This window comes from Pipra filicauda, unplaced genomic scaffold (assembly GCF_003945595.2).
Source record: "Pipra filicauda isolate LSUMZ 115617 unplaced genomic scaffold, ASM394559v2 scaffold12_size5214236_pilon, whole genome shotgun sequence".
Taxonomy (NCBI): domain Eukaryota; kingdom Metazoa; phylum Chordata; class Aves; order Passeriformes; family Pipridae; genus Pipra; species Pipra filicauda.
In genome coordinates, this window is record NW_024103763.1 from 1880027 (window position 1) to 1901162 (window position 21136).

General features: G+C 41.8%; 2 protein-coding genes across 3 annotated transcripts in view; both read right to left on the minus strand.

Annotated features, from left to right (window-relative positions):
• SMS (spermine synthase) overlaps window positions 1–3894 on the minus strand; it is a 50217-nt gene extending 46323 nt beyond the window's left edge. The window contains exon 1 of one of the 2 annotated variants that reach the window (XM_027731102.2): window positions 3739–3894. In XM_027731102.2, coding sequence (XP_027586903.1) covers window positions 3739–3790 — 52 coding nt within the window. In that variant the 5' untranslated portion in view covers window positions 3791–3894. Of the gene's footprint in view, window positions 1–1715; window positions 2354–3738 lie in introns of those variants that run through there. The other variant, XM_039377879.1, reaches the window with a different exon arrangement.
• Window positions 3895–19409: 15515 nt separating this feature from the next.
• MBTPS2 (membrane bound transcription factor peptidase, site 2) overlaps window positions 19410–21136 on the minus strand; it is a 46781-nt gene continuing 45054 nt past the window's right edge. The window contains exon 14 of the mRNA XM_039377884.1: window positions 19410–20527. The gene's annotated coding sequence lies outside the window, so the exon portion shown is untranslated. The remainder of the gene's footprint in view (window positions 20528–21136) is intronic.

Here is a 21136-nt window from a genome sequence, read left to right on the forward strand (position 1 = left end):
CACCTTCTGCAGCACAGGCAGTTGCTAGCAAATAATTGCACATGATTGACACATTAATAAATTACCACATGACAAAATCCCATCTTCTTCATGCAGAGCTGTGCCCTCCAGAACCTTTCACTGCCACCCAAAGATAGCCACCCTCCTTTACTCACAGAGAACCTCAAGACTGAGGATGAAGACAAGTCACACACAACAGAGAACAAAGTAATAAACAGATCACAGAAAACATCTCAGAAATACTATCCCACCCTTAACAGTCATGTTCAGTCTTGATGCTCAGCAGCAACACTGAAGCCTTTAGATAGCTGCTATGTTAAAAGTGAACACCAAGAAACGTATACAAATTACTTCAACCACCTATAACAACTCATACAAGCAGATTCTTAAGAAGTGCCATCATAACCATGTGCAGTTATTTCAAGATGTGTTGCAATGAAACAAACTATTGTTCAAACTTGCTTTCATAACCTAAAGTCTTGCCTTCCTACAAGCTACAGATGTCATTTACCTGGACTACTGTAAAGCCTTTGACACAGTCCATCATAACATCCTTCTCTCTAAATTAGAGAGAGGTGGAGTCAATGGGTGGATAAGAAAGTGTTTGGATGGTCGCATCCAAGAGGCAGTGATCAATGGCTCAGAGTCTCAATGGACATCAGTGACAAGCAGTGTCCCCTCAGGGGTTTGTACTGGAACTAGTGTTATTTAATATCTTTATTAGTGACAGACAAAGGGAGTGAGTGAACCCTCAGCAAGTTTGCAGATGACAGCAAGCTGAGTGCTGTGGTTGCCACCTGGACAAGCTCAAGAAGTGGGCCCATGGGAACCTCATGAGGTTTAAGCAAGACCAAGTGCAAGGTGCTGCACCTGGGTCGAGGCAAATCCCAGTATCAATCCAGGCTGGGTGATGAACAGATCCAGAGCAGCCATGATGAGAAGGACATGGGGCTGCTGGTGGATGAGAGGCTGGATATGACCCAGCAATGTGAGTTTGCAGCCCAGAAACAAACCATGCCCTGAGCTGCATCCAAAGCAGCACAGCCAGTAGGTGAGAGAGGGGATTCTGCCCCTCTACTCTGCCCTGGTGAGGCCCCCACCTGGAATACTGTGTTCAGCTCCAGAGTCCCCATCACAGGAAGCACAATGACCTGTTGGAGCAATTCCAGAGGTTCCAGAAGAGGGTCACCAAGATTAGAGGGATGGAGCATCTCTTCTATAGGGAAAGACTAAGAAAATTGGGATTGTTCAGCCTTGAAGAGAGAAGGCTTTGAGGTGACCTAATTGCAGCCTTCCAAGTACCTGAAGGGAATTTACAAGGAATCTGGAGAGAGACTATTTACCTGGAGACAGGACAAGGGGGAATGGCTTCAAACAGAGAATAGGCTTAGGTTAGATATCAGGAAGAAATTCTTTACTGTGAGGGTGGTGAGGCACTGGGATAGAATGCCCACAGAAGCTATGGATGTCCCTTTCCTGGAGGTGTTCAAGGACAGGTTCGATGGGGCTCTGAGCAACCTGACCTAGTAGAAGGTGTCCCAGCCCATGGCAGGGGCATTGGAAATAGGTGATCTTTAACTTCCGTTCTTGTCTAGGCCATCCTATGATTCCAGGATAACCTGGCAACTTTAACAGTTATATCTACCCAAAAATACATACTCGTTGAAAAATGAGGACACAGCTAATATTTTGCAGAACAAGGAGCGTGCATTTACCAAATTCACAGATTTTGCCTTCTCCAGAATGCAAACGTAGAGGTGCAACAGGTTCAGCTGAGATCTAGAAATAACGTATTATTCTCACAAGATCTGAAGGTCCAAAACCACACATTTAATTTTACTAAATGCCTTTTCATGTAATTCCAGACTATTCAGAACTTTTATTGCCCACATAATTTGCAGCAGAAACCTCAACTAGTGGACAATCCATGTTTCAGCATTCAAACGCTGTAACATAAACTACACATGTACATTCACCAATTTTGCCTACTTAAACAACTCTTCATGCTTTGGGCCCTAAACACTAGACAAAGGGAAAAAGTCCACATAAAAACTACAAGCCAACTTCCAAGCTGTCATGGGCGGAAGAAAGTTCTTCACGTCTCACTGACGATGTCTGTTGTGCTGAGCCAAACATAAGAAGGGAAAAAGCCTTCTTCCCTCCTTTGATCTACATGGTAACACTTCTACAGTTGGTCCATCAACCCACACCTATTTAGGCACATCCATCTTGGTCAGAGAAGGACACAACCAATATCTTCAAAAGTAAAGGGAAATGGATAGAAAAGCCTATCCAAGGCCAAGACAATAATTAGGATCATTACCACATTAATTAATGGCATTGTTCTTTATATAACATAACAGCCACCATACCCGTGGCTTATTTGCAATACATCTAGTCCTACTTTTATCCCTGGCAATTCTGACTCTTCCGCAGAAGTCAGTCATTGATGTAACTCTTGAACCTGAGATAGTCCAGGGAACTATGCAGGCAGAGAGCTTGTTGAGGGGGCTGTGTGGTATCTACAAATATAATTTTTATACTGGTTTAGCTTCCTAATTCTGTTCACGCTAGGTCAGACAAGCACGAGGTGCAAGGACAGCAGGACTACCTCGTTGACCATTGGATCATCATTTGAGTGGCTGAGCTGCTCTACAAAAATCTCTGTAAAATGAAAACTGCAAGATTTTCACTGTGAAACACACTACAATACCCTAAAGTGCACTGCTTGGGAACAGCTCCACTATTACCTTCCCCTCCCAGCTCCTGGCTTTCTGAAGTGCACACACAGCAATGCCACAAAGGGCACAGCACGCAGCAAAGCCCCTGCACTCAGGAACCTCTCTTTCTCAAATCAACCTATTAATAGATTTTGACTGTAGATGCAGGGAACTACCTTCACACCTCCCTCCCTCTAAAAAGGGAGAGAGAAAGGGGTTCGACACACCAGGCCAGACAGGGGGCGGGAAGGCCAGACCCAGCCCGCGGCCTTGCTCAGCACTCACCGAGCCGCTTTGGCGCCCACGGCAGCTCCCCCCCCTTCCCCCATCAAACCTGTCCACACATCCCTGCCCCTCAGGAACGCGGCTGTCGCCGCGGTTCCCGGCCCGAACGTGCTCCCTACAGACCCCCACGGGCTCAGGCCCTGCCACAGCCCGCGGCTCCAGCGCCAATCGCTCCCTCCACGCGTCCGAGCGGCACCGCAGTGACCCGGCAATCCCGCACCGCACTCCCGCACCGCCCGGCGGGAGCCGAGAGCCACTTCATCCCCACGGCCTCCAGCGCGGTGCGGGGGCGGCTCCGCGGGGAGCCCCGGCCGGGCCGGTCGCACACAGACAGGCCCTCCTTCCTTCCCCCACCCCTGCGGGCCCGCGGCGCGGCACGTCCCGCCCGCCTCCCCTGCCCCCGCGGGGAGAGCGCGCCCTGGGGCCGCCACGGGGATCGCCCGGCCCGGGGGCACCCGCACGTCCGCCCTCCCCAAGCCGGGCTGCCCCCAGCGCGGCGGGCTCGGGGCAGGAGGCCGCGGCGGGCGGCCCGCCTGGCCGCGGGGACAGCGGCGGGTACCGCGGGCACGCCCGGCCCCGCGGGGGCGCCGAGAAAGGCCCGCGGGGGGAGGCGGCGCCCGCGCGGGGCCGGCAGGGCGGGAGGACGCGGCGCTTTCCCGGCGGGGCCGCAGGGAGACCCCGCCACGGGGGGAAGGGTCGCGCCCCCCTCCCCGCCTTCCTGCGCCGCCGTTACCTGTGGCGCCGAGCAGGAAGTCCAGGGTGCTGTGCCGCGTTGCTGCTGCCATAGTGAGGTAGAGCCCTGTGCCATGCCTGGAGCGGCGGCGACGGCGCGGCCCGTGCGGCGGAGCGGCCCTATATGCGCGCGGGGCTGCGGCGGCGCCGCGGGGGGGGAGCGGCGGCGGGGCGGGGCCGGGCCGGCGGGGCGGGACCGCAGCGGAGCGGCGGGAGGGAAGGGGTCGATCGGCACCCCCTGGGGCTGGGCCGCGGCTGGGCGTCCGAAAAATAGCCTGGGGAGGCCCTCGGGATGGTGGTCACACAGCCCGGTGAAGTCCCGCAGTGGTGTCCTGGCGCTGAGGCCGCGGACCGATGCCGGCGGCGGCAGCAGTGGTGGCCTCGGGCTGCTGCACCTCACCTGCTGCCCGCGGTGGGCACGGGGGGGCCCGCCAGCCTCCGCTGCAAAGGGACCACCATCAGGGCCTCTGTAAGGCCTTTTGTTTAAAGTCATTTTTTCTTGTCTAACGGGTAACTGTAAAACAGCGTCCTGAAGGCAAAGATTACACTAACCACGTGCAGCTACAAACCCAGAAAAATAGTGTGCAGAAGCAGTTAACTACAGAACTGGTCACTGAATCACAAAATCACAGAATCAGTTAGGTTGAAAAAGACCTCTGAGATCACCGAGTCCAACCTATGACCGAACACACCACCACGCCAACCAGAGCATGGCACTGAGTACCACGTCCAGACTTTGCATAAACACCTCCAGGGACAGTGACTCCACCACCTCCCTGGGCAGCCCATTCCAGTGTCTAATCACCCTTTCTGTAAAGAAATTCCTCCTGATATCCAACCTAAACCTCCCCTGGTGCAGCTTAAGACTGTGTCCTCTCGTCCTGTCTCTGGTTACCTGGGAAAAGACATTGATCCCCACCTGGCTACGACCTCCTTTCAAGGGAGTTGTAGAGAGTGATAAGGTCACCCTTGAGCCTCCTCCTCTTCAGGATAAACAACCACAGCTCCCTCAGCCGCTCCTCATAGGACTTGTGCTCCAGACCCTTCACCAACTCTGTTGCCCTTCTCTAGACCTGCTTCAGCACCTCCGTGTCCTTCCTGAATTGAGGGACCCAGAACTGGACACAGTACTCGAGGTGTGGCCTCACCAGTGCCAAGTACAGGGGAAGATGTTTGACTGTCGGTTCCTATGAGCTTTGCCAGCTCTTAGTTCCTTTAATTTTATTGCAGGATTGAGAGCAGGTTTGCACAATGCCATGCCGTGGTTTCACATGATTCCACAATTAAATTAAGAGATTTACAAGTAATTGTTATTGTGTAATCCAATGTGCTACCGTGATTATTTCTATTCACTTGGAATAAGGTGGGGCTTTTTCAGGGGAAATTTACAGTATCCTTGTTTTGAACAGCTATAGTTCCACACAGGCACTCTGAGCAAAGCAAAAATGTTCTCTGGGGATACGCATCAGAGGAAGCACAGACATCTGCAGTTCTGTAGTAACTACACTTTCATCAGCTGTTGTTCATTTGAGACAGCTCATGCATGAGAGGCTTTTTTTAATGATTAATTAGCTAAAATATATGGCTTTGCAGATTCCCATTCAACATCTTTGATTCAATCCTGGATATTACAGGGGATTACATAGTTCTCTTTGGGTGGCTTGTGTACCCTTGTTGCCATTCCATCAGGAATTCTTATTTTTCTTAGTGCCATGACTTTTTTTTCTCTAACCAAAATCAGTGGTTTTTTGCTGCTTTGAACTCTCTACCATTCTTTTTTCCGAACATGCAGCTGCCATTAGACAGCCAGGAAAATCCCTACACTTTAAAATCTCTTACATCTCTCACCATGGCTGGTGGCAGCTGGAGTGGTTTCAGTTACTTCATTCCATAAAGGAACTTTCTGGATTGATTTTTGCTCTCTTCAATGGGAGCAACGCCTTGTGTTCAGTTCAACCAATTACATTATCTTTCCATTGTGGAATAATTGGAAGAAGGTAATAGTGATGTTGTCACCTAAGTACCTTCAAATGTATTTGTTCATATGTGCCAGGTGCCTAGCTAAATTATGCCCTTACATACACACGAACAGCTTTGCTGGGTTTACAGAAAAAACATCAATATGTCATGCAAATCTTTTCCTGGCATTAATTTTACAGCTTAAGGCCGACCATTCCAGACTGGCACTCGAGGAGAGGTGGAGCGTCATCTTTTTAATTAAATTTGCTGATGAAAAAAGAACAGTGGTCTTACTGTTTCCTTTTTTATATGGATGAGAATTTTATGGATTAGTAGTGGATTCAACTGAAGAGCTGAAAAGGCTAATAAATTATTTCAGAGAAAAATATGAAGTCTTTCTTTCTTAAACTTTGACTTAAAGAATGGTTATTAGCCATAAATGGCTTTTGCAGCTGTTCATTATGTTAGGTGGAACTGGGAAAGCTGGCAAAACAGCATGAACAAATTCAATAAAGCGTGGAAAAGAAGAAGTTCATCTTAGAAACTTTGGTAGAGCTGTAGGAAAACATTCAACAAGAGGAAGAAACTCACAATATCAACATGTAGGAGTGAAAGCAGACAGTAAATTACATATGGTTTTACAGAAAAGCATAATAACAAAGCCCATGGAATTTAAGCCTCCATGTGAAGGATCCCATTGCTGAGGAAGGAACTAATAGACTTTCTCTTCCACTTCTTTGGCATGACTACTCTGTTACATGATACTTAACTAGGTCATGCCTGGGATATTTTTTGGGAATCTTCCTGTTAGAAAATTACACTGAAGGGAATTTTAAAAAGAGCAATTAAAATAATTAAGGAGATGAAGGGATTGATTTATGAGACAAGATCAAAAGATGTAGAATATTAAAACATGTTTCACAAATACTATGGTGTTTGGATGACATCATGTTGTTAAGATTAGCACAGACTATATGGAGTTTGATCCGTGTAAGATTGCGTGCATGTCTTGAAGCCAGTGCAGACTGCAAAAGGGGGTTCAATAGGGAAAAAAAGATTGAGGCATCGATGGTTGCTGGGTCATGGAAAGTTTTGTGCTGAAAATCGAGGGCAGAGACCCTACCCTCTGCAGGTAGATTGGACAGATTAGATAAAAGACACTGGTTCTTGGGAACAATCTTGCACTGCAAAATAGTTGGGACAGAGGCCTTACACAGTACGCAATAGATGTGTGTTTTAATCTGCATAACTTCTGTTCTTTGTACAGGATCATGACAGGCTGAAATACCAAGTGTTTCAAGTCTCAAGATTTTTTTAAGCAGAGTGTAATAGCATTTTTAACCACAAGCTCTCAGTTCATCTTCTCTGACTATATCCACCTGTGTTCATTGGTCTGAAAATATTTCACTTACATCCAGAGTTCACCTCAGGAACTAAAGTTAAAATCAACTTCTTCTCATAGACAGCTAAGAAATATCCTTTAAAAAAAATATTTTTTTCCTCATGTTTATGACCTGTTCAGAAATTCATTCACTTCAGGTCCTTCTGAGTCTTGCTTAGGGTGCACTAGGGTCACTTAACAATAGTAGATTTTTTTTCCTGAATGGCTAAAAAAGTTTCTAAAGCAATGACACATTTAAGACAGGAGTTCACAAAGGTTGTGTCAGCCCTTGTTTAGGAAGACTTGCATGTCTCATGGCTTATCACTTGTGAATAACATGGCCATCTCATAATGCTAATTGAAACCGTGAAATCAAGCATAACTATTTAAAATATACACATACAGGTTCTCTCTCCATACCTGGTTCTGTATATTTAAAGTACTGTAAACATTAATGCATTACAATTAAATAAGCAGAATAACATGTGCAAACATGTAATCCCATGCTGAAGTGCCTGCTAGAAGATAGTAGCAAAATGTGAAAAGCAGGGGCTGCAAACAAAGAGGGGTTAGAGTTTGATGCAAACCCCTGATTGTGCTTTCATCATCTTCACTGTTTATGAATCTTACTGGGTCAGTTTTTTCCCTAGGAATTTTAATTTTTTAAACACAACTCTAGTCCTTTAGTATTTGTTTATAATTGATAGAAATCATGGTAATTTTTGAGGAGTAGGAAAGGGAAGATAGTACTTCATTTTAGAAAAGTAGTATGCATAGGAAAGAGTCTTGTAAGTTAATAGTTGCTTTAGAAATTATTTGAGGTAACAATGTGGTACCACAATTATGAGCAACCATGAAATTCACCACTTTGGAAAACAGCATTATCTTATTATATAAGACAAATTCATGTTTTCTAGAGGTGAACGTCTGTTTAATACAGATAAAAAAAGTAGAACTGAGTATTCTAATGAATTTACTTCTTTAATTCTTATTTCTGCTTTTGTGCCTGAGCATGTTACTGTTTACTAAAACAAATACAACTTATTTCCCTCTTCTTGGATGCTTGCAATCTAATATATAGACTTGCTGGGGCATAGCTCTGGAGGCTTAAAAAAAAAAAAAAAGATAGCAAACTGTCTGTTTCAAATTAAATTGAGGCAGTGTGGAGCCTACATCTTACTGGAAATCATTAAAAAAATCTCTAACTTTAAAAACAAGCATATTGAGTTGAACGTGGAAACATACTTAGGTAGATTACAAGATGAGTAAAGACCTCTTTTTTTTTTTTTCTAAGTTCTGCAAAGAAAGACCCTGGAGAGTCAAATTATATCATAGGATGTAAGACTTCTCACAGAACAAGAGAACAATTTCAGGAAGTTTTAGTGAACTCAGATAAGAGTTAATTACTTAAATAAGTGCTACCATAAATTATAGAGGCTATTATACTCGCTGCTTTTTGAGAGCCCTGTGCTGTCTTTCAGCCAGAGTGCTGCTTTTGAACCCTTGGGATTTCCTGTGGTCCAAATAGACTCCAGCCTGTTTCTTTTGGTCCAAGGTTATTTACCATGGAGGTGAGACCTCAAGTCCAGTCATCCTGGGATCCTGGTTATCCTGCATACCTTCAGGGTCTCCTTACTTTTGTTAGCACACTCACTAATCAGGTTTCAGTCTTGACAGAAACTAACAAATTATTTTGCTAACACAGAGAAGTAGCCACGGAAACCACTGACAGACCATTCCTCACGTTTACCTCCTCACCAGAACTCTCTAATCTTAGCCTTTAGGATTGTACCTCTCACCCGCACATAATGGCAGGTTTGGGGGGTTTTCCTAACTGCCAAAATGCCACAGGCCTGACAGAGTTTCTTTCTGTGTTTCTGTATAGATGTTTGACCACTCGACAGAATTCCCCAGAATCCCAATGAATATAAAGACTAGATGAACACTGCTTTTCCACCCCAACCACAGTCTTGCCTGTGAACTCATCACATGATGCAGCAAAATGGGATCATCTGTGTCGTCTCTCAGAAAAATTAGATCCTATAAGCAGTCCCTTTTGGTTTTTGAAAATAGCCCCTGAGGAACCTTTATATAACTTCTATCAGATGACCCCTCCCGCTCCTTCTTCATCCCCGCTTATCATCTGATCCTTTGGGCAGCTCATCAGGTGATTTCCAGTACCACATCAGATGATCATGATCTTGGATAGCAACCAAAGGACTTTCCTGGTTTGTCCACCTTCTTTATCATGCCTATAACATAGTCTGGATATACCTCCTCAGGCACCAATAGGGCCTGCTAGTACTAGTTTTTCTTTATGACCTAAGCTATAGAAGTTAGGTCTGATAGCTGCATCAGCTTGTTAGAATATCTTAACCACTCCCAAGTGGTGACTTATAGACCCAGCTACAGGACAGGACCTGTGGTTCACAATCAAAAAGAACATAACAGAAAAAACTGGATGCTGATGCCTTATGTCATGGTTGGCTATGTGCGATAGGGACTTTAGGATAACCCTCTGCATGTTTGCATCAGCAATACAACAGAATAATTTTTTATTACCATCAGCTGGTTTTGTTTGTTTGTGTATTTTCTTTTCCTCCATTTTATCTCTATTTCCTAATAATTACTGTCACAAAACCAGTAAAGCACATTTCCCCAATCCAGTCAAGTCACAACATCTTGTCTATTGATTATAATTTCCCATGCAGATGACTTCAGGGAGATATTAACCCTAGATATCAAAAAACACACTGAACAGGTAAATCCCCTATTTTTTATCACAACACTCTGTATCCAGTGGACCCCATTCTCCTTTCTTTTTACCAACATTAGCAGCTACAGTTGAAATAATGTAAAAATTAAATCAGACCAATGAAATCTTGAAAAAAAAACCAAAACAACCTGGTCAGAGAGAGGGAATAGCTTTTTATGCCTGGTAAAACTCATTAAATTAGGGGAAAATATACATGGCTTGATAATTTGTAACCCTGGCCTCTCATAACATGACAGAAATAATATTCTTTCTGATCAAAGTGTTTTTATGGAGGGAGGTAAACTCTGCACAGAGAAGCATAGATGGCAAATTGATTAAAATTAGAATGATTAATTCATCCAGGCAGCATGAGGAGGCAGTAAAACAGATGAGCAAAAGAGAGGCAGTGTCAAAAAAAGACAATGGAAAAGTTCTTTTATCTAAACTAGAGACCAGTAATACAAAACTTACTTTGTATGCATGTTTAGCAATATTGTTTCTCATAAAATTGTTCCTTTTAGTTACCTTTTCTAATTCCCTTTTGAGTGACAATGCCTCAGTGTGCACTTTTTGAGAAATGCTGATAGATGATAATGTGAATTTTATTCTCATATCTGTATTGTGTACTGGATTCAGGACTTCTTACATGAAATTCTGTTGCCACCAAAGTCAAAGACAGACTTACTTTTGACTTCAAGGGAGCCAGAATTTCAGTATTTGTCTGGTGCACTGCAGAAAAGGTTAGACCAATACTGTTTGCTACATGGTCATTTGACTTTCCAGGCAGAATTATATGTAACTGCATTCCAAATATAAAACTAAGGAAAATGAACAAAATGCTTAAATACATGCTAGTAAATAATTGTAATTACAATTAATCTATGAACATGCCATCATAACTCTATAAGGGGTATTGGTCAGCTTTTTTATTATGAGACGAGGTATTACCATCTTGCCTGTCAGGAGAGAACCTTTTGATTGCAAGTGCAATACAAATTCCAAGTCAGAAAATGATCTCTTCCTCAAAGGGATTTCCAGATTAAATAAAGGTGCTTGTCTAAATAGGCCAAGGTGTCACTGCAGAGCAGCTGTTCCACATCAGGCTCTCCTGTGAAGCCTGTGCACGAAGCTCATCTCATCTAACCTCAGATGTCTACAATCCAGAAGCCTGCATTTGATCTGGTTATCTTGACTGCACTCAGAACCAGCAGTGAGCCAGTTTTAAGATGTGATTCATTTCACTCTGCAGTCAAACCAGAGCAGATAAAACATGTTCTGCTTCTATCTGTTGGCTATGAACGCTTCAGGTGAACTCCACATCAGTGGAGTGCTTTGCACAAATTAAATTATTTTCCTTCTATTCAGAGATATTCTCAACATGAAATAAGAGTTTCCATGTGGGAAGCTAGAGCCATGATTAATTTTTTAAAGTTTTCTTCTTAGCAGAAACTTTTACACAAACTTCTTCATTTTCTATTGTAAATAAGAAACAGCATGTGCTTAGGAAAGAGAGATGAGTTTTCCAAGGGAAAAAACAATACAGTAAGACAATACTGATCAACCCAGCAGGCTATGATCTCATTTTATTGCCTGTCAGACCATCTTTGAGTTCATTAAAGGTATCACAGAAAAAAGTTGAAAGGACTTGTGAAAGACTTTGTGGTTATTCACAGCCAGTTCCTCTAAGAAGTTGTCAGGTAACATCTATTATAAATTTGTATGTTTTTCAAATGGAAGGTAATTAAATCAAAATGTAGAGTTGAGAATATAATTCAAAGTGATTGATCTATAGCTCAGCTAAGTAATTTCAGAGTTAGAGCTACAATGAATAAACCAAATTTAGAGAAACAGTAAAAAATGTAGCTAATCCTCCAAAGCCTACATAAAAATACTAACCCTGTTGATAAGGTAAGATATTAATGTATTGCAGTCTGTTACCAAAACTTCACCAGAACTCAATAAAATAACAGTTGGCACTAATTACAGCAAAGCAACTTTTGGAATTGACATAAAAATTTTCAGCCTGAAACAGCCTGTTGTAAATATCAGAAAACTTATGTGTCCTTGCAACCCAGAAGTTTGCCAAATATCATATAATGATTGTGGTATTTAGTCCTCACTGGTACCAGCTCAGTCTTTACTAAAATGTCTCAGCTGATTTGTTGAGAGAAAGAAATGTCTTCTAACTAGAGCAGTAGGTTAGGAGTCAGGAGATCAGTGTTTTAATTCTTAAACTGCTAATGATTATTCCACCTGAACCGTGGTGATAACAGTACTTTCTTTTTCTATTAGCTTGTAAACCCCTGAGGAAAGAAACTGTTCCAGCTGTGGCATTTTAAAAAAATATAAATTCAACAGGTAGCTATAAATTTCTCTTGTGAACGATGTATAGGATGTTCTACATAAATTTTCCATAGTGAGTCTTTATTACTTGCCTTATATTATCTGAGTAATTCCTTACCCAGTTTTTTATATATTCTCCAGTTATTTAACTGTTGGTTGTTTTGGTTTTTGTGGGGTTTTTTGTTTTATTGTTGCTTTGGGATTTTTTTTAGGTTTTCTTCTTTACTCTGTTAATTTTAAACTTAAAGAACTTCTGATGAACACAAAATGGTATGTGTAGCTATTGTCAATGATTGAGCAGTTGTTCAAAAGATAACAAGTAGTTTGCTTGGAGTTTTTGGATGCAGCTCTTATATAACAACTATTATTGCCAGCACCATTACCCTAGAATACAAGAAAATCAGAAAAGTAATCAGATAGGAATACTTACCATGTGCAGAATTCAAATGCAGGTGTTTTTCTTCTTCCCAGCATCAGAATTTTGGAAGGTTTTCTTCAAACAGGTGAGAGGTGAAAATCTTGACAGGGAAGATTTTCAAATTTTTAAGGGGATTTCCAATAGAACCTGAAGCTACGTTGAACTGGTAACACCTGAGTATAATTTTCAAAGGCAGGACTTTAGAGTACTGTATCTATTTTGACTTTTAGGCTGAAAATGGTGAGAGAAATGCAGACTTTTTGAAAAAGAGATAGAGCAAAAGAATTTCTTATTCAAAATTTAAATCCTCATTAACTTCCTCTGTCTGGACAAAATTAGAAGAAAAAAAACTCAAGTTTTTGTCAAAGCATGTGAAAGCACAGGCATTGAAGATGCTGGTTGCTTCAATAAGCAAAGGTGTAAGATTGTTCAGCTACATAAAGGAAGGCTATTCATACAGTGTTCTGTACTGTAAGGACTAAAAATATCTTATGCAATAGCATGCAATTGTATTTTCTTTATTTTAAAGTTTATTAATTCAAGGTCTTACTTTTGTGAGTGTATAAATCCTGAAAAAAACACAAGTAACTACTTTATTTCCTGTCATTTCCCAATCCTAACTTTACTCGTGTGACATGCAAAATTAAAAATGTCAATGAATAGGCAGTGTCATTAGAACTTCTGGTGTGGAAACATTTTAATTTTTCAATTAAAACTTGATTGAAAGATTGCTTTTATGACCTAAAGCAAGTGGTGGGTAATTTAGTTTGGTCTGGCTCCTATGCTTTCACTGTTTTTTGGGGATTGTTACTATGCAGGGGTTAAGCTGTAAGAAGAAAAGAATGTATTGTCATACCTACAGGGTACTAGAAATCATGGTTAGGTTTCTCTTCTGATCTAGGCAGTGATATGATGGCATTGTGTTTGTACTCTGATGAATTCAAGCTGCTATGTTCTGAGTGCTCACGACTTCCTGACTTCTTTTTGTGTTTTGCCCTGTTTTCAAGGGCTACATCTGTCGTAACCAATGATACCGTGTCTCATTGTGCCAGAAGAGCTCGAATTAGTGTCTTGGCAGTGCCAAAAGACATTGACTCAAAAAGACATTTGAGAATGCTGAAATGAAACTCTTGGATTACATTTTCTTCTTGATTTCCCCATTTCAAGTGTACACTATTGTATTTCTCTTCATCACGTTCTCCAACTGACATAGCCCCATGTAACAATAAACAATACTGAACTGCCAGCCTTTAACTTTTACTGTTTGCTTCGGAAGTGTGCAAGAGCTAATGAGAAAGCATATGAATCCATTTTTTGGCCAACAAATGCTGAATAACAGATTTTGCAATAAAAATATTTCAGGAAAAGACAAGATACATTTTCTGCATGACAGCCACTTCTGACTCTGTCAAACAAAAGCTGTAAAACTTAACTTTAGCCACTATGTCATGCAGACTTCTTGGAACAAAATTATGCTGTTGCCTGACTCCATTCTTTCAGAAAACTTTTCCACAGATTTTATTACACTCTGACATGGTTACACTCTGCCACTGAGAGCCGCTGACACAAAGAGCCCAGGGCTCTCCTGGTGGATGGGACTGGTTTTCCTTGGTGTTATGGGCAGCTCAGTGCAGCCAGACCTGGTGTGGAGCCTGTGCTGGCTGGAGCACTGCAAGAGTGTAGAAGCAGCACAGAGCTCTGCTTTCTACACACTGTCCTGCGTTGAAACTATTTAGCTGGGTTAAAAGACCTGACCCTAAGAGATAAAAGCTTATCCTGTCATAAACCAGACCTGAGTAATGATGTCGGAGTGCCTCCCGCCTGTCTGAGCTGCAGACAGAGTACCTGCTGCAGTGCTTTCTCATGGCATTGAAACAAGCTCCTTGGGACCACAACAGGAGCAGCTGCAGGAGAGTTGCAGGAGGAAGTCAAGATGGTCAGAGGAAATAGTAGTATTCTATTTAAGTATTCTATTCTATTCTATTTAAGTATTCTATTTAAGTATTCTATTCTATTTAAGTATTCTATTTAAGTATTCTATTTCTCTGAAAATATGTTCTTGTCATCATTTCTGCTGTTGGATCCTTGCTAGTTATGAGAACACATGATTATGATTTTACAGGGTAAACTTCAGGGACACTTAAAAATTTCTCCAATTTCCTGACAAGAGAGCAAGTCCATTATCACTACACATATAGGACTGTTTATACTACTGACCACTTGGCAACAAATTGGTTTTACTTTTAATTAGATTTATTTGAGGTGCTGGAGTGACTCCAGAGAAGGGAAACAGAGCTGGTGAAGGGGCTGGAGCACAAGTCTGATGAGGAGCAACTGAGGGAGCTGAGGTTGTTTAGTCTGGAATAAAAACAGGCTCAGGGGAGACCTTATCGCTCTCTACAACTACCTGAAAGGAGGGTGTAGAGAGGTGGGGGTTGGTCTCTTCTCCCATGTAACAAGTGACAGGACAAGAGGAAATGGCCTTAAGTTGTGCCAGGGGAGGTTTAGATTGGATATTAGGAAAAATTTCTTCATATAAAGGGTTGTAAGGCATTGGAACAGGCTGTCCAAGGAAGTGTTGGAGCCATCATCCCTGGAAGTGTTCAAAACGTGTGGGTAGGGCACCAGAGGACGTGGTTTAGTGTTGAACACGGTGGTGGTGCTGGGTTGACTGTTGGACTACTTGATCTCAAAGGTCTTTTCCATCCTTAATGACTCTATGATTTTATGATTTCCCTATTGTTTTTCTTTCTCATTCATGAATAATAAAAAGCTAAAAACACATTAAATTTTTTTCCTATTTTTTTTTTCAAAATGAAAATGTTACTTTTTGATGGGAAAGAGACCATAGTTTTCTGCTCATAGGTAATATTTCTAGTCAAAATTACGTGTCAGTAGCATTAGCTTTAGGCTTACTTCTGTTAGTGAGCCTCACTTCTACCCTTATAATAATTCATGGAGCTCAGCTTTAAGGGATAGTGCATGTGTTATTGCCAGACTAGTCCTATTCATATGACATCTATCATGCATGGCATATTTCATTGCCTGGATTATATGCAGTCTGTCTGAATGGTAGCCTCAAGTAACACATTTCCAGTATATCCTTCTGTTGAACACAACTGTTCAGAGCTCTATCTATAAACTGTTTAGGACTTCAATGTCTTGTAACTGTTCCTGTCCCTAAAAGCAGGAGTTCCCACTTCCAGTGTATTAGTGAAATGCAAGCATTTATTCACAAATCGTTCTCTGGACTGGTTTTATCAATTCTAAAGCACAGCTGAATCAATGAAATTTTCTCCCTTCATCTGGCTTTCAGTCAAGCTCACAATCACTTCTCCTGTGTGCCTTGAATGTTTAATTAGTAAACACTGCAGGAAAATATTTAACTACAAATAAAAACCCATCATTACTGCCATGTCATAAACACGTAGGGAAATTCCAATTTAATTTTCTGAAATTGCTTGCTTACAGCACTAAATATGTGGGATTAAACTGACTTTGAGAAAATGCTAACTGAGAAGCAATAAGATGCTGTTGGCCCTGTGCTGCTTCTGAAGGCTTTGCAAAGATGCTATCATGCAGCATTTCAGTCATGGCAGGAATGAACTGGAAGTTTCCTGAGCGGAGGTGGTGTGTAGGTAAAAGGTTGCTATAAAACCTTAAACCTCCCCTAAGGTCGTATTGCAAGCTGCTTGAAACAACAAATGTTAAGAATGTGTAACACAACATGCAATTGGTGTAAATACAAAAAGTGCTGCCTGACTAAGAAGACAGGGAGATTAAAAAAAAAAGCAAACCCAATGAAAAAGCTGAGATACCTTTGAAAGAAGGAGAAGCAGTGGCTATCTATATGACCTCTCTTTAATCTTTACACTCTTTCTGCAGTTTCAGGTCCTAGTCATCTCTTCTATTCCCCCTTTGAACATCCTGTCTCCTCAGTTCCATTCTCTCTTCTTTCTCTTCTGTGATCATCCCTTAACATCTTTGCTGACTGGAGGCCTCCTTCTTCAGTGCTCTTCCAATTATTTCCCCTCCATTAGCTTGGTTTTTCATTTGCTGCATGCTATTCCAGCCCTGCTTCTGTCTATAGGTCTTTGATACTTAATTCACCTTATTATCTGTCATTTATCTTGGCATCTTTGCCTGTTATTTAGAAATCAGTGGAGCTTTCTCCATCTTCCCATTCAGACTGCAGAGTCATTTGCCCAACCTCTTCTGAATGAAGCACACTCTGTTCTCAGTGCCTCTTCCTCCCTTTTTCTTCTCCTAAACCATACTTTATTCTGCTTGATACAGTCATTTGCATCCCCTCCTGCTGCGAGTCCTTTGTATGATGTTCATTCCACCAGTTTCTGATTTCTCGCTGTTTACAACTGCTTTTTCTTGCTCTGCCTGCATTGTTGCTGACTTCTTGACTGAATTAATTGTAAAAATGCATATACTGCTGTTGGGGTTTGGACTGTGTGACAGAGATCATGTTTAAGACCTAGTATCTCTTTTCTAGAAAACAGTCTTTTCAGTGCACATTACTCTCAAACCTTCTTTGTAGGAATACCTGGAGGCCCCCCCCTCCAAACCAAGTTATATCCTCACATCACCGCACTCAGAAAAGGGTTTCTACACAGAGAATTTAGGGTCTAAATACTGAAAATAAAAGGGATCAGCAAAACATCAAAACACTATTGCTCCTGTTTTACAGTGGCTGAGCTGAGAGTTTAATTCAGACCTTGTAAAACTTAGTTCAATTTCTTAATGTTTGGAATATTCTGTGACTTGGACCATCATCTTGCTGGTTCTCCAAGGAGTGAAACCAAGCCTGAGCAGATGTGAAGATTTTCTCAGCACCTGCTGTGGTTACTCACTGTCACATTTAAGGTGCTGCTGATTTTGATGACAGATGTATTGCAGGCTTTACCGTGAAGTGCCATCACCCTGTAGAAACTGGTTCAAAGGAACTAAACCAGGCTGCTATTATTTCAGCTGTCCAGGAACCAAGTGATTGTATGTAATAATATGGTTAGTGCCCTTACTAGCAACTGTCTTCAGTTTTTCCAATCTTTTTATTTTTTATGTCAATAGGAAGTAAATCACAAACAGTCACAGATATAAACACAACTGTTAGTGTGCGGTAAGCAATGGTTCTGGTGTGCAAGTTGTTTTTAAAGGACTTGATTTTCTGCTCTGTTCCATTGGAAAAATAAATCCTTTAGAGTGGGAATATTAAAAATGTACCCAGATTCAGTAGTCACTTTCCAGAATCTTGGCCTCATCTTTGTATGATGCATGTAATGCTTATTCACTGTAAAAACCTCTTTCTTCATAAATCAAATTATCCTTCAATGTGAATCCAGGTTTTTGCCTAACATCTCTAATGCCCTCAAGGGAGATAATGCATTAAGCAATACATTGTATGAAAGTATGTAACCTGGTATATATAAGCTGCAAATAATTCCTGGCCAGAAGTGCAGCCTTTCAAATAGTTGCCACAGCTGGCAAACCGAACATAATTAGGTAGGGAGTCATAATTCTATAAGCAGTCCTTGTCAATCATATCATCACAGTAATTTCTTTTAAAGACATGGAAAAAACCCCGAAACAAATATATTTGCTAGTCCCCAGCTGAATCAAGAGTAAGACACCCAGATGTCTTCCACCTCCTTTCCTTCCTCCCGGCTGCATAGGAATGGCTTGCTGAGAAATTCTCACTTTTTCATCTAAAAAACTTGCATTTACTGACAAAACAAAGGCAGGAAGATATTAATAACTCTACAACGTGGTTCTGGATTTGTTAGTGAGAAGATGAAGTCAAGGTGGGGAGGTGGGAGAGGTGCCGGGAAAGGCAGGAGGTAGAAGAAATACAGGTTGTGAATTCAATGTCAAACTGGTAATTATGGGATCCTAGAATAGTTCAGGTTGGAAGGGATCTTAAAGATCATATAGTTCCAACACCCCTGCCATGGGCAGGGACACCTCCCACTAGACCAGGTTGCTCAGAGCCCCATCCAACCTGGCCTTGAACGCTTCCAGGGATGGGGCGTCCACAGCTTCTCCAGGCAACCCGTTCCAGTGCCTCACTACCCTCACAGTAAAGAATTCCTTCCTAATACATAATCTAAACCTGCCCTCTCTCAGCTTAATGCCATTTCTTCTTGTCTTGTCATTTGTGAAAAGTCCCTCTCCAATGAATGAATGTGATGGGCTGCTATGACAGGGAAGATTTATTTCTAACTGGCTTTCCAGTCTTCTGTCCTGACCTTGGCAGAAAGACAGAGAAAAGGCTCGAGGACAGTTCTGTAGGTAAAAACATAATTATTTACAACCACAGCAGAGATGTGCAGTGTGGGAGGTGGAAAGGGACCATTTGAAGCCACACATCTAATTGAGGATGCCTGTCTTCAAACATACATTTGGCTTATTTCTAAGCCTGTCCTAGGTAGGTTGATTTCTAAATCACTATCTTGATCATTAGTACTTTTAAGTGTTACTGCTCACTTTTCTAACTCTTTTTATCACAATTGTTACTTTAAAAAATAAGAAGAGATTGATAATTCCAGATACCTAGCATTTACAAGTTGTTCATCATCATGTTCCAGTGATCTTAATGACACATACATATATAAGAAGAGATATTCTGTTACTAGACTAAAATATTTTAAAATTGGGAATGATTCAGACCAATACTCACAATTTTTAGAACATGTCTTAAAACATTCTTTAGAGGAATGTGGTGTCCATGAATAAAGACCTTTTGTGTAAGGTAATTGGCCACAAACCAGTGTTTATTTATGCAAATCTTTTTTATTCATTAGTATGCTATGGACCAAAGAAAGAATTGGTTCCCAAGAATAGGAACCAATGCTCCTGGGTTTCTTGGGACTGCTCTGAGCAATCCTATTTATTAAAGTAGGCCTTCTGCAACATGGCTGTGGAGCAGGCTGTACCCAGATTGTACCCAGGCTGTGTCTGTAGTGTGTTTCACAGTGTGATTGCTCCTCAGATGGCTATCTGTGGTGGTATGTCTGTCTTTATTGATTGTAGAGAGAGGCTAAGGTGACTATACAAATGCCTAAAGCAAGTGACTCAAGCTAGGTGGGGTTGGATCCCTGAATTCCTCCCCTCATAGCAGCACCCTGTTCAATCAACAAGCAGCCTTGAAAGCTTATTACAGCCCAAAGCAAAAAACCCTTTCAAATTCCATTTGATTGCTACATCTTTATGCTTCAGGACAAAGTACCTTTTACAAGATGTGCTTGAAGAAGAATAGGGCTATGTCTTACACTACACAAGTAAGGAGCTTTGCAAAATGCGCTAACTATAACAAGGCAAACCCCTTGCTTCATTCTGTAGATTGAAGCAACTGTTTTCCTACTTCAGCAAGTCCAGTGCTGTCAGTTCTTTAGGCTATGTCACCTTATTCTGCTATTACTTTGTCTTGATACTCCCCTCCTCATAGGGGCAGAATGTTTCCCACTAATGTCAGTGTAGCTAGATCATGTTTGTGGTGAATGAGGATGGAAGAAAGGAGTCCTTTATATTTTCATATTGGTAACAGCCTTATTATTCGTGAGCATTTGGCTCTGTTTTCATGTGCATATTGTATTCAGGGTTTATTTCATGGACTCCATTTAATTTGGATCTGCAATTTCCTGGTATCAGGTCTAATGTCTGGGTGCAGTGTTAGCTTTCATAGGACAGCATTCCAAAGCCTGGGATGCACCAGCAGAAATTTCTGATTTCAGATGCCCAACTGACTAATAACTTAAGCTGTTTTTAAGACAGATGACTTTCCTTATGGCTACATAACAGCAAACAGCAAGCTTTTTTCAGCATCAAACTGATACAGCAAGGTCAAACATTTGGAGCAGCTGAAGAGGAGACAGCCCATTTCAAAGCTCCTTTGTTCATCAGCTTCCACTGGCAAAGCTGCACACTTCCTAGATTTTGAAGAAAGTTAAAGTTTTTTTAAATATTGAAAAGGTTTTTCAGCAAATACTGTAGAAAAGCAGAATAGCTATTCAAATATTAAAGCACTTTTATTCTTTAAAATAACTGTAGTTTTTTCCCCAAAAGCTTAAAGTTGACAGCATCTCTTTAATGTTCCCCTCCAGCAAGAAACCCCCTCATTCTTACATGGTTTGTACACATCTGCAGAGGACACATCCCCACACAGACTGCTGCATGCTATTAATGGCCCTGGACTAAAAAGGCCCAAAACCCAAGGCACAGTCTTGGAAACTTCGTGGCTCTGTCCTGGAGATTTTAAGTAGGTCCTGGTCAAGACCTCACACTCACCTACAGTTTACATGAACTCTGTTTAGTGCTTCACTAAACAGACACTGGATTGTATCTGGTCTGTTTCCATCTGCTGTATCCTGCTCCCACCCCTGCACACAGCATTTTCAAAGACAAAACTAACCCCTGCTGCACTCTGTGGGATGCTGGATTTAAAAATTCCACACTGAGACCAGGTGCTTAACTAAGCCTCTCGGGCAGGAGGAAGCACACGCGTCATTGCCAGACCCCGGGCTGGATGCTGTGCATGA